Raw genomic sequence first — 12,348 nt, 5'->3', positions numbered from 1 at the left:
ATAAATTATTTCTTTTCCAAGAATAATCTCTCTTTTCATAGCAGTTTCCATAGTCTTTTCTAAGACCAATTCTTTATTATTGGAAGGATTAACTGATGTCTCTTATGGTAAACAAGACCTAACATAGGTTTTCTTTTCTTTCTTTCTTTTTTTTTTTTTGACCATACCCACAACATGTGGAAGTTCCTAGGCTGAGGATTGAACCCATGCTGTGTTTGTGACCTATGCCACAGCTTCGGCAGTGCCAGATCCATAGCCTGCTGCACCACACAGGAACTTCCCCATAGGTTTTCTGTTAATCCTTTATGACATTTGTATAATAGGTGCCATAGAAATGTTGCTAAGATTATTTATTAATCCCTGAAAGATTACCTTCCAAAGGGGAAAACATCAAGCCTACGTATACAGTTATTATCACCCTTAGATTCAATTAAGGAAAATTAAGTATGTACAGAGAGAGGGCTTCGGAAGGAAGAAGAGAGAAAGGACTTTCTGGAGCCTGGAGCCTTTACTCCTTTACAGAGGTGCTGAGATAAATACTCGTGATTATGCTCTTGTATCCTTTTTCATTCAGCTATGGCATGTTTATTACACTTGCCTGGTAATGAATCCTTCCAAAGGGTGTTGATATGTCAGGATTTTTTTTTTTCTTCTTCCTGTTTAATAAGCACTGCAGCAGCACCTGGCAGACATTAATGTGGATGGACCAGAAAATGGATATGGCCATTGGATTGCTAGTACCTCAGGCTCAAGGAGCAGTATCACTTCTTCTGTTGATGTAAGTGTATATACATAGACTGTGTCACCAGATTTGGATAAATGCCCAGAAAAGGTAATGAGCAGCTAAACACCTACCATAACAGAATGGAATCAAAATACTTCAGACATATACAGTGAGGAATCATATTATCGTGAGGTTAATGAAATGATGGGAGCAGAGCTGCACAGTGAAACTTGCCAGGAATTCTGGTGGCCCACCTGCTGAAATCAGATTTCTCCCTGTTCAGCTACAGCTTAGTATTACCCTGTGACAGTTTTCTCTTCCAACTTACATATCAGTGGAAATAATTCTGAGTCCTGTGACTGGCTAGGACTCTAAAGTGAGCTGGCTCTAGGAATCTCCCAGTTAGTTTGGGCCAGGAGAATACTGAGGCTCATGATCATATCTCCTGCATATCATGTATGTATCTCTCCTCCTTACCTAATCCTTACATGGTTAGGACTTCAGTCTACTCATATTTGAGAATGGGCCAGGCAGAGGAAGACAGGAACTAACTGCCAATCCCATTATATTTCACTTTTAGTTACTGGGATGTACATTACTGCAAGAGTTTTGCTATAGTGGGTAAATCTGTTCTGCTTTGAAAATTAATTTAGGCAGTAAGTTTTTTGTGCATTTTCAGTATTTTATGTCATTTGACATAGGTGTCATCAAATCATTTTCTTAATAAGTAGTCCCCATCTACCTAACAAACATTCTTTAAGTCAGAAATAGGAGAATTCTGATACAGGGTCATAGTTACATGCTTGGGCTTACCAGTCTGACTTAAACCTGGGTGTTCAGGTTTCTGTCTGTACAATTTACTTTCTTACAGATCTCCAGCAAGGTCTTTCTGCTCTGGTTTCTCTATCTGTGAAAACAGGGATGAACCTTCCTCATAAGAATGATTTGAGAATTAAATGTGCAAGTGAATGTAAAATGCTGTACCTGTCACTTACATATTTTATAGTAGTTATTATAAATTTGTAACACTAGAGGATTTGATTTACAGAGTTTATATTCAGCTCTGTAAATCAAACCAAATTATTGTCACATTATTAGCAGATGAGGATTCTCTGATAATTAAGTTTTTAGCTTGATCCTCTAAGTATCTAAGAGCTCTTTGTATGGAATCATCATTTTTTTGTTTTTTCTTTTTAGGGCTGCACATGAGACACATGGGAATTCCTGGGCTAGGGGTCAAAGTGGAGCTGCATCTGCTGGCCTAACCACAGCCACAGCAACACTGGAGCCATGTCTGCGACCTACAGTAACGCTGCATCCTTTACCCCCTGGGCAAGGCCAGGGATAAAACCCACATCCTCATGGTTACCAGTCGGATTTATTACTGCTAAGCCATGATGGGAACTCCAAAATCACCTGTTATTTAATAAATATTTGCTATTTTTATTTTGAATGGCTAAATAGAATGACTATATTATAATTTGTTCAGGTGGTCCCATATTGTTTAATATTTACATTGCTTCCACTCATTTTCTATTATAAACGCTACTACAGCTAATTTTTGAGGTAGCGTATTTGACATATTTATTGACATGTCATGATTATTTCATCCTAGAAGTGGAATAACTTAATCAAAAGATTACATATTAAAATCCTTAGAATTCTGCATTATTGTTAAATTGCCCTCCAAAAAAAAACCATTATTCTAATTTATATTCCCACCCATAGCTTTGGATAGTTTTTCTCTTGAAGTTTTTATCTTCAGATTTGAAAAACAATGATTGAGGTTATTAAAGAAACTGTCATGGAGATTCCGTCGTGGTTCAGTGGTTAACAAATCTGACTAGGAACCATGAGGTTGCGGGTTTGATCCCTGGCCTTGCTCAGTGGGTTAGGGATCCGGCGTTGCCGTGAGCTGTGGTGTAGGTTGCAGACGCAGCTCAGATCCCCGAGTTGCTATGGCTCTGGCGTAGGCTGGCAGCTACAGCTCCAATTGGACCTCTAGCCTGGAAACCTCCATATGCTGCAGGAGCGGCCCTAGAAATGGCAAAAAGATAAAAAAATAAAGAAACTGTCATATGGAAGTTCCTGGGCCAGGGATTGAATCCAAGCTACAGCTGTGGCAAGACTGGACCCCAAACCACTGGGCCAGGCCAGGGATTGAACCAGTGCTGCCACAGAGACAAGCCAGATCATTAACTGACTGTGCCACAGCAGGAACTCCTGTATATGGAAATAGAAACATGGTTTTTGTGTTAATTAGTTAATGATCCATTCTCTTTTTTTTCTTTTTTTCTTTTTTTTAAAGGCTGCACCCACCACTCATGGAAGTTCCTAAACCAAGGATTGAATCAGAGCCCTAGCTGCAACCTGTGTAGAACCTGTGGCAATACTGGGTCCTTTAACCCACTGAGCTGGGCCAGGGATTGAACCCACACATTTTTAAACTTTTGACATCTACTTCCAGCTTGCCCTATAGGGTATAAAGGAGCAATTATATACAATTCAATTACATTTAGGGACTTTTCAAACAAGAGAGTTGCACTTTCAAGATCAAACAGAAGGAATAGCTAAAAAGAGAGAGGATGTCTTCAATTCTTAGGTATCATAGGCCTAAAACTTACACACTTGAAGTATGGTTCTCAGACCTTCAAGAATTTTAGAAATCATGTCAGGGAATCCATAACATCAAAACCATTTTCAAAAAGAATATCAAGACATCACTTGTGTTTTTCTCTGTGTTGACATTGTCACAAATAGTGCAGAGGAAATGATGGATAAAACTGCTGGCACCTTAACACATATCAAGACAGTGCTCTAAACTACCACATGTTCATGACTGACAGTTTTCCATTACTGTCATGAAAGTGTTTATATGTATCTGTACTATGAATCTATGTCCTGCAAAGAAGATTCAGAAATAAAATCTAACTCCAAAAAGAATTAGACTCACACCTATTATATCAGGTACATAGGGATAACTTCTCTTGAGAAATTAAGAGCCTAAATAAAAATGTTTTAAACAGCAAAAATTTACAAGAAATAAGTATTTAAAAATTTAGCAGGGAGTTCCTGTCGTGGCGCAGTGGTTAACGAATCCGACTAGGAACCATGAGGTTGCGGGCTTGGTCCCTGCCCTTGCTCAGTGGGTTAAGGATCCGGCGTTGCTGTGAGCTGTGGTGTAGGTTGCAGACGCGGCTCGGATCCTGCATTGCTGTGGCTCTGGCGTGGGCCGGTGGCTACAGCTCCGATTAGACCCCTCACCTGGGAACCTCCGTATGCCGCAGAAAGAGCCCTAGAAATGGCAAAAAGACAAAAAAATAAAAATAAAATAAAAATTTAGCAATATGAATGATACCTTGATTATACAAATGATATTCTGATTTTACTTTTGCTTATTTTTATAGACTAAGGTCAGTAAGTTTAGTTTTTATTGAATAAAGAAGATAATTTCGGGCTCCACACATTTATGCATATAATACATATCCTCATGTTTCATTTCTACCTTCCATTCTTAAAATCATTTCACTCAATGTATCAGGCTGTCATAACAAAATACAACTAAGAGGCTTAAACAACAGAAATTTATTTTCTCTTAGTTCTGGAGGCTGGATGTCTGGGATCAAAGGTTTGACCTCTCTTTGGTGTGCAGATGACTGCCTTGTTACTGTGTCCCACATGCCCTTTTTTCTCTGTCTGGGTAGCCCTTTCCCTATAAGCACATCAGCCATGTTGGTTAGGGCCCACCTATGTGACCTCAACCTTAATTTATTCTTAAAGAGCCCTGTGTCCTTGAACAGTCTCTTTCTTAGGTTTACTGGGAATGAGGACTTTAACATCTGAATTGGTGATGGTGGTGGGGTGCACAGTTCATTGCATAACATTTAGATAACGCTTAGTGGTAAGCAGTGTGTGTGTCCTAATCACTTGGAGAGCAGTTATTTCATCAGTAAGTTCTTTTTTTTCCTGCCCCCTAGGGTGAATCTTCTAATGGCTCAAGTGATAGAGGAATGAAATCTCTAGTAAATAAAATGACTGTTGCTTTGAAGACAAAATCTGTTAATGTCAGGGAAAAAGTTATCAGTTTTATTGAGAATACATCAACTCCTGTGGACCGGTGAGTTGCTTATATGGTATGAATTTGTGATGAGTAATTAAAACTAAAGAAAAGTATCTTACAGTAAATGTTAGTTGAATGGAATGTGTTCTAGAAAGGGATCATACATTACTCTTTTTTTTTTTTTTTTACTGATTCCAGTTATCATCATAATCACAGAGATATCCTTTATTGCTGTAAAATTTGACTATAAAGATTGCCCTCTCTTCTCCCACTGCTCAGAAGAGGAAGCAAATAATAATTCTGCCCATTCGCACCATTCATTAGAAAAAAATATTCCAATGCTATTATTATATGTATTATACTTTATGTAGTAGCTGTTTCCCATGTGTCAAATGGTTGGGAATCATCTACTAAGTGCAGTAATCTCATAGCAGGAACTTCTTCCTCTGCTTCAGGATTTTAAAACCTAAGAAAACTTGGTTGTATTAAATAAAGCAGAAAACCATTTTCTTAAGTTTAAGAATTCAGATCTTGATAGAATTTTGTTCACAACATGTGATCCCTGTTTTCTCCTGAATTACAAATAAAGTACCCAGCAAACAAAAGATAAGTTTAAAAATGTGTTGTATTGTTTCTCACTGGAACTGAGTACACAGTATGTTTTTTTCTTCACCTACTAGTCTCATTGATCTTTCTGGTTCTTAGAGTTCAAGGCTAACAGTGTTTTCAGCGTGAAATTCAAAATTTGTTTCTAAGCAAGCTTGATCTTGGAAATGTGTTAGAGTGTTTAATTCCACTCTCATGTCTTGCAGTATCTTAGGAAAGTTGAAATATTTGACTTTAAGAACTGAATATAAGGATTTTGCAGTTTTTCACTCTATTAAATATAGTACGTATGCATACAGAGGCATTTTTTTTCCCACTTAGTAAATAGCAAAGAAGATGTATGTTATTTTCACTAATCCAAAAAAATGCACCTTGTCTAAAATGGACAACTGAAAAATGTTAGAAGTGTTTTTTCAAGCCTAAAAGCTCTTTTTTTTTTTTGCCCATTAAAATTATATCTGCTTTCAAAAGCCTAATATATTTTCAGTATTTTCAGTTACCACATTCTGAATTAGGGTGCTGTTATTACTACATGTTATAGCATGAACACTTAAAATTTTATTTTAAAATGCATTAATTTAAAACAAACTGGTGATAATTCTGAATCGAAAAGACTTTATTGTCTTTGATAAAAGAATCACTTGCAACTGGCTTTTCTTCATTTTTCTTTGTACTTGGGATGATCAAAACCTTTTAGTATACATTCTGGGTTAGAAAAACTGATTATACTATATTTTTGTTCTAAATCTGTTGTATTTTTAATAATCATATTGTTCTGTCCTCTGCCTCAATTTGCTGTAGAATGTCTTTCAATCTTCCTTGGCCAGACAGAACATGTACCGAGCGGTAAGCCAATGAGTAGAGCAGCTTTACTGGACCATCCTTTTCCTTTAGCATGCCTCATGCTATCTATAAGCCTCATGCTGTCTTGGCTCAAATTTTGTGCAGCTGTTTGAAATGCTTAACTTTACTCATTCTGCTTTTAGGAGTGTGGGATGCTGATTTGATGTGTTTCTTTTTGGGTTTTTTTGCTTAAACATTTTATTTTTTTCCCTTGCCACCTTTATAGTTCCCATTCCTGAGATGAAAATCAAGTACATTCAAAGCCAAGAAACTTCATAAAATCTGCAGTTTTTATTATGAGACAGAGGAAGGTGAAACAAAGAAAATAGGTAGTCTTGCAGTTGGCAGGGTATTAGCTTTGGAGGTCATTTACTTCTGTCTCATGCCTTAACAGTAGAGAAAATTACAGCACCCAAGAAAAGGCATAGTTTGTGGTTCAAGTTTTTTGTTATTTCATGTATTTTGTAATTTTATAGTATCTGCAGAATTTTCTTAATAAAATATATGTATTTAAGTTGGTGAGTTATTATGTAAATTGGTTCCAAAGAACTACAGTTCTAGGGTTTTGCTTTTGCTTTTCCTCGAAAGAAATTAGGCCATGGTGGACATGTTGATATATAATCCATCTCTTCTCTGTCCCCAATAAGAAGGGGTACTTGTCATTAGATTCCATAGGTTTGAAGTTTAAAAATCTACTGGCTCTTCAATTAGGATGAAAAAAAGAACTTTATACCATATGGCTTTATAGTTTTTATGCTCATGCTTTTTTTGCAATTTGAATTATAATATCAATTATAGCAATACCTGAGAACATTTAAAAAGAAATTCTAGTCATACTTTGAATATAAGTTAAGCTTTGGAATAATGGAATTGACTTTTTTGGCAGGTGATTTCAATATTTTTAGTGAATTATAAGTAGCGTTTTTTGGAGTTCCCATCATGGCTCAGCGGAAACAAATCTGACTAGTATCCATGAGGACGAAGGTTCAGTCCCTGGCCTCACTCAGTGGGTTAAGGGTCTGGCATTGCCATGAGCTGTTGTGTAAGTCGGAGATGTGGCTCGGATCCCGAGTTACTGTGGCTGTGGTGTAGGTCGTCAGCTGTAACTCCAATTCAAACCCTAGCCGGGGAACCTCCGTATGCCTTGGGTGCGGCCCTAAAAAGACAAAAAAAAAAAAAAAAAGCATTTTTTAACAATAGTTTACTTTCAATTTACCAATAAGAGCTGTTACATACTGTGACTGCTCCTGCATAATGCCAGTTACCAAGCTTATAATTTTATAGTTTTTAAAAAGTTTATATCTTTTAAAATTATAATCTATTTGTGAATCATCTATTTTCTCTTGTTACAGGACCACTGAATTAGTCTAATTTTATTTAACTCCTAAGTTTTATCCCATATTCTTAATTTTTTTTTTGTCTTTTTGCCTTTCCTAGGGCCACTCCCGCGGCATGTGGAGGTTCCCAGGCTAGGGGTCCAATTGGAGCTGTAGCCGCCAGCCTACGCCAGAGCCACAGCAATGCGGGATCCGAGCCACGTCTGTAACCTATACCACAGCTCACGGCAACACCAGATCCTTAACCCACTGAGCAAGGCCAGGGATCGAACCCTCAACCTCATGGTTCCTGTCAGATTTGTTAACCACTGAGCCATGACGGGAACTCCATGGGTTCCCTAGATATTTGAGCTATTTCTTACGTTTTCTGTCTTTAATGACAATAGTTTGATAATTTACAGAATAATTTTACATTAGATATACTTTAACATAAAATCAAGTGATTTTATGATTTTAACTGTAAGCAGTGTATTGATTAACTTATAGTTCTGTAATACACTGAACTTTTATTGGTTTTCTGTTGAGGAATGTTTTGGGAAAAGGACAGATTTAAATGTCTTTTAGCAAAATTAGATCATAATAATATTTTTATTGGTGATAGGTATTAAGAAATTATTTAAAATGCAGATTTGATCTCAGTTTTCTGGAAAAAATTGAATTCTAAGGCTAAGTAAAGACATGTAACTTGATTTTTTTCCATATTTAACTGTCTCTTGGAAAAAAAAAAGCTGCAGTTTTCTTTCATCATAGATAACCCTAACTGAGCCTTATCCTACAAATAATACAATACTCTTTCTCCCCAAACATGCAGTATTTTATTGAAATATTTTAATTTTATTTCTTGGTTTATTTCAGATTACCTGAAAAGTAATGAAATATAAATGTTTGTATTAAAAAGAGGGGTCATACTTCCTGTAGAACTAATTAAGTTTGAGTTTACATGTTTATGTTTCTGTCAGTTAAAAATGAAAGGTGAGGGGAGTTCCCGTCGTGGCGCAGTGGTTAACGAATCCGACTAGGAACCATGAGGTTGCGGGTTCGGTCCCTGCCCTTGCTCAGTGGGTTAAGGGTCCGGCGTTGCTGTGAGCTGTGGTGTAGGTCGCAGATGCGGCTCGGATCCCATGTTGCTGTGGCTCTGGCATAGGCTGGTGGCTACAGCTTAGCAACTCCATATGCCACAGGAGCGGCCCAAGAAATGGCAAAAAGACAAAAAAAAAAGGTGGATTTATTGTCATGGTTTATTTATGTAAAAGAAATATCATATTAGTTTCTATTAAAAGTAACAGTAATAAAAAATGAGAGGAGAAAGCTTAAGACATTTGCACCTATATGAGAAGCCTTAGGCACTCCTACTGGAATGTTTGTTTGTTTGTTTTGCTTTTTTGAGTTTTAGGGCCACAGATGCGGCATCTGGAAGTTCCCAGGTTAGGGGTTGAATCGGAGCTACAGCTGCTAGCCTACACCACAGGCAGGCAACATAGGATCCTAGCCACATCTGCCACCTGCACCACACCTCAGGGTAATAACAGATCCTTAACCCACTGAGCGAGGCCAGGGATTGAACCCAAATCCTCTTAGATACTAGTCGGGTTCATTTCCAGTGAGCCACAACGGGAACTGAATATTTGGTTTCATAACCTGTTTTAACAAACATATATACAGCACTTGCTGTATGCCAGGCATTGTTCTCAGGGCTTTACGAAATATTAACTGATTTAATTTTCTAGTACCCAGGAAGGGTAGATACTGTTATCACCATTTTATAGATACGGACACAGAAGCACAGAGAGGTGAAGTAACTTCCCAATGCATTGGCTTTAATATGAATATTAAAATTGTTTAATTTTTACAGACTTGAAAGCCATCTGCATACCTTATTCCACTTTTGCTAACATAATTTCCTTATCTTGTTTCAATTTCCTTAACATAGCTACCCTAAAACTGGGTGATATGTGGGGGGGGGGGCAAAGAACATTTGTATTTTGTTTTAATATTCAAATGATACTTGATGACAACCGTTGATAACTTCAGTGATGATTTCCCTCCTACAATTCTTTTAATTTAGGCATGTGAGCAGCAGCGACAGAGTGGGCAAGCCTTACCGTGGCGTAAAGCCTGTTTTCAGCATTGGGGATGAAGAAGAATACGACACAGGTGTAGTAATACACTCATCTATAGACTGCTTTCCTTAGGCACCAGGAACGATTATATAGGGAGAGATCATTCTGAACAACTGCTTAAAAAAAAAAGTAACAGTGCGATTCTGTAGAGGAGATTGGAAAGTCTGTGTTTTTTTTCAATGAAGAGTTTGGTTTTAGACATCTTAAATTGTGCGTTCTAGAAATCCAAGTAGAAATACTGAGTAGGCAGTTGATTATGGGTCTTTAGCTGAGGAGAGAAGTCTGAGGTAGTGATAATCTGGGAATTATCAGTGTAGAAACAGTATTTAAATCCATAGGGTTGGATCTAAATCCCCTTGATCCACCCACATAGGGGATTGAGAGGTGTGGGGCTGATGTTCAGGGAATTCCGAAATTGAGACATTTGAAAAGAGCCTTTTAAAACTAGAAGCAGGAGTTCCCGTTGTGGCGCAGTGGTTAACGAATCCAACTAGGAACCATGAGGTTGCGGGTTTGATCCCTGCCCTTGCTCAGTGGGTTAACGATCCGGCGTTGCCGTGAGCTGTGGTGTAGGTTGCAGACGCAGCTCAGATCCCCGAGTTGCTATGGCTCTGGTGTAGGCTGGCAGCTACAGCTCCGATTAGACCCCTAGCCTGGGAACCTCCACATGCCGTGGGAGCGGCCCAAGAAATGGCAAAAAGACAAAAAAATAAATAAATAAAAATAAAACTAGAAGCAGTATCCTAAAGGGCCACAAGATGGGGATGTTTTGCCAGGGAAATTTGTCATTCTCAATCATTGCCTTTTATATTTTAAAAAATAGTTTACTATTTTGCATATAATCCTATTTCCCAGATTATCATGGCTAAGTAATCATAAATAATATTAATGTGTATTGAATTAGAAAAAATAAAACAGTATATAAAATACAAAATAAAAAATACTCCCAAATCTCATCTTGCTTTTTCTGTTTAGTAATACGTGATGCATGTTTTCCACCTCAGCCCATATACCTCCTCAGTTCTCTCTGTATTATACAAATATACCATAATTAAATCAGACTTTTCCCAATTGACATCAATAATTTTCCATGTTTTTTCCTGTTTCAAATAGCAATAGCTATTTTTATGCATATATGTATATAGGTGAACTTTTCCAAGTATATCCAGAGGGTAAATTCTTAACAGTAGGATTGCCAGACTAGAGGGAATCACATTTGACATTTTTATAAATATTACAGAATCACCTTCTTGAAAACTTATGAGGTAAATATAATTTTCTGTATACTATTTCTTTTTTTAAGCAAATATACAGAATTTTTGTTTTCTCCTACACAAAATTTTTATATTCCTCTATATAAAATCTAAAAATATATTTCTTTTATTTTACATTGTAGCAAGATAATCAATACAATGTATTTTATTTCTATGTAGATTTTCCCCAACACCATCTCCAGCTACTTCTTATCTTCTGTTTCATACATTTCTGTGCTGTTTGTGATTGTTTCTTTTTCTCCTTTTTCCATGTTCCTGTTATCCATCAGTTTCTATCTCTCCCTGAATATTTCTTGTTCCATTAACAAAGGGAAGAGGTAAATGAATGAATAAATTATGGTATATTTATACTATAATATATGCGTAAACACCCCACATATATTTACACTACAAAAAATTGCATAGTAATGAAAATAAAACTAGAGCTGTGTGTATCAACATGGATAAATTTTACAATGTTGGGAGTAGGGTAGCAGTTGCAGAGGAATAAAATGCTCCATTTTAACTTAAAATGCAGAACACTACTATATATTATTTAAGGATATTCATGTATGGTTAAAGGTTAATACATGACACCAATTCAGATAGTCACTGTTTCTTACTGGAGAAGGAAAGGAAATGTGATTGGGAAGAGGTACATGAGGGTTTCACTTTTTTAAGTTGTAAGTGAATAGATACGTGAGATTTCCTTTTTTAAATTATGTCTCCTTATATTTTGATTTTTTAAAAAGAAAAGAGGACATATAATTATTAACTCTGAGTATTATTTCTCTTAAATTAGAATGTCTTAATCTCTCTCACCAAAAAAGAAAAAAAAAGTCCCACTAAATAGATTTTTTATTTATCCCATGATAGATTTTTTGTTGTTGTTGTTGTTATATCCTTAAAATGAGAAACCAGCAACTCTTCAGATGGAGTATAATCTATAAAAAATATTAAATAATTGTGTGGTACACTGAAACTAATATAATTTTTTAAATCAACTATATACTTCAGTTAAAAAAGAAAAAGAAACTAGCAAGAGCAAAAGAACTGTGCCATCTTTGCCCTCAAGATAGGTGCTAATATTATTACTGAATGATTCTGCCATCTCTCTACGACAAGTCATAATTAGAGCTATGCTATATTAAAAAAAAATTGAAATTAGTAACAATGGCATATGGAAATACGATAGCTGGATTAGTTTTTTCTCAACTTGTCTGTTTAAAATGCTACCGAAATTTTTTTCAGGCTATTAAGAAGTGTATGGTTTTTGAAGTAATAACCCCCTTTTTTATTGTTAAGTTACTGTGGACTTTAAAAAAATGTTATTTCTGTTGAGATAGAATTGACAGTAACATTGTGTAAGTTTAAGGTGTACAATTTTCTTTTTTTTTTTTTTTGG

General features: G+C 36.4%; 2 protein-coding genes across 3 annotated transcripts in view; one reads left to right on the top strand and one right to left on the bottom strand.

Annotated features, from left to right (window-relative positions):
- The window catches only part of LOC125134462 (uncharacterized), a 32,936-nt gene that overhangs the window by 3,063 nt on the left and 17,525 nt on the right, over positions 1–12,348 (bottom strand). The gene's annotated exons all lie outside the window — the stretch shown is intronic.
- Positions 1–12,348, top strand: part of TBC1D23 (TBC1 domain family member 23) — a 66,281-nt gene that overhangs the window by 48,525 nt on the left and 5,408 nt on the right. The window contains exons 13-16 of one of the 2 annotated variants that reach the window (XM_047793759.1): positions 669–778; positions 4,702–4,841; positions 6,192–6,236; positions 9,636–9,724. In XM_047793759.1, the coding sequence (XP_047649715.1) occupies positions 669–778; positions 4,702–4,841; positions 6,192–6,236; positions 9,636–9,724 (384 nt within the window). The remainder of the gene's footprint in view (positions 1–668; positions 779–4,701; positions 4,842–6,191; positions 6,237–9,635; positions 9,725–12,348) is intronic. The other variant, XM_047793769.1, reaches the window with a different exon arrangement.

This window comes from Phacochoerus africanus, chromosome 1 (assembly GCF_016906955.1).
Source record: "Phacochoerus africanus isolate WHEZ1 chromosome 1, ROS_Pafr_v1, whole genome shotgun sequence".
NCBI lineage: Eukaryota > Metazoa > Chordata > Mammalia > Artiodactyla > Suidae > Phacochoerus > Phacochoerus africanus.
The sequence above is the reverse complement of the archived record's forward strand: the minus strand, read 5'-3'. Positions and strand labels throughout refer to the sequence as shown.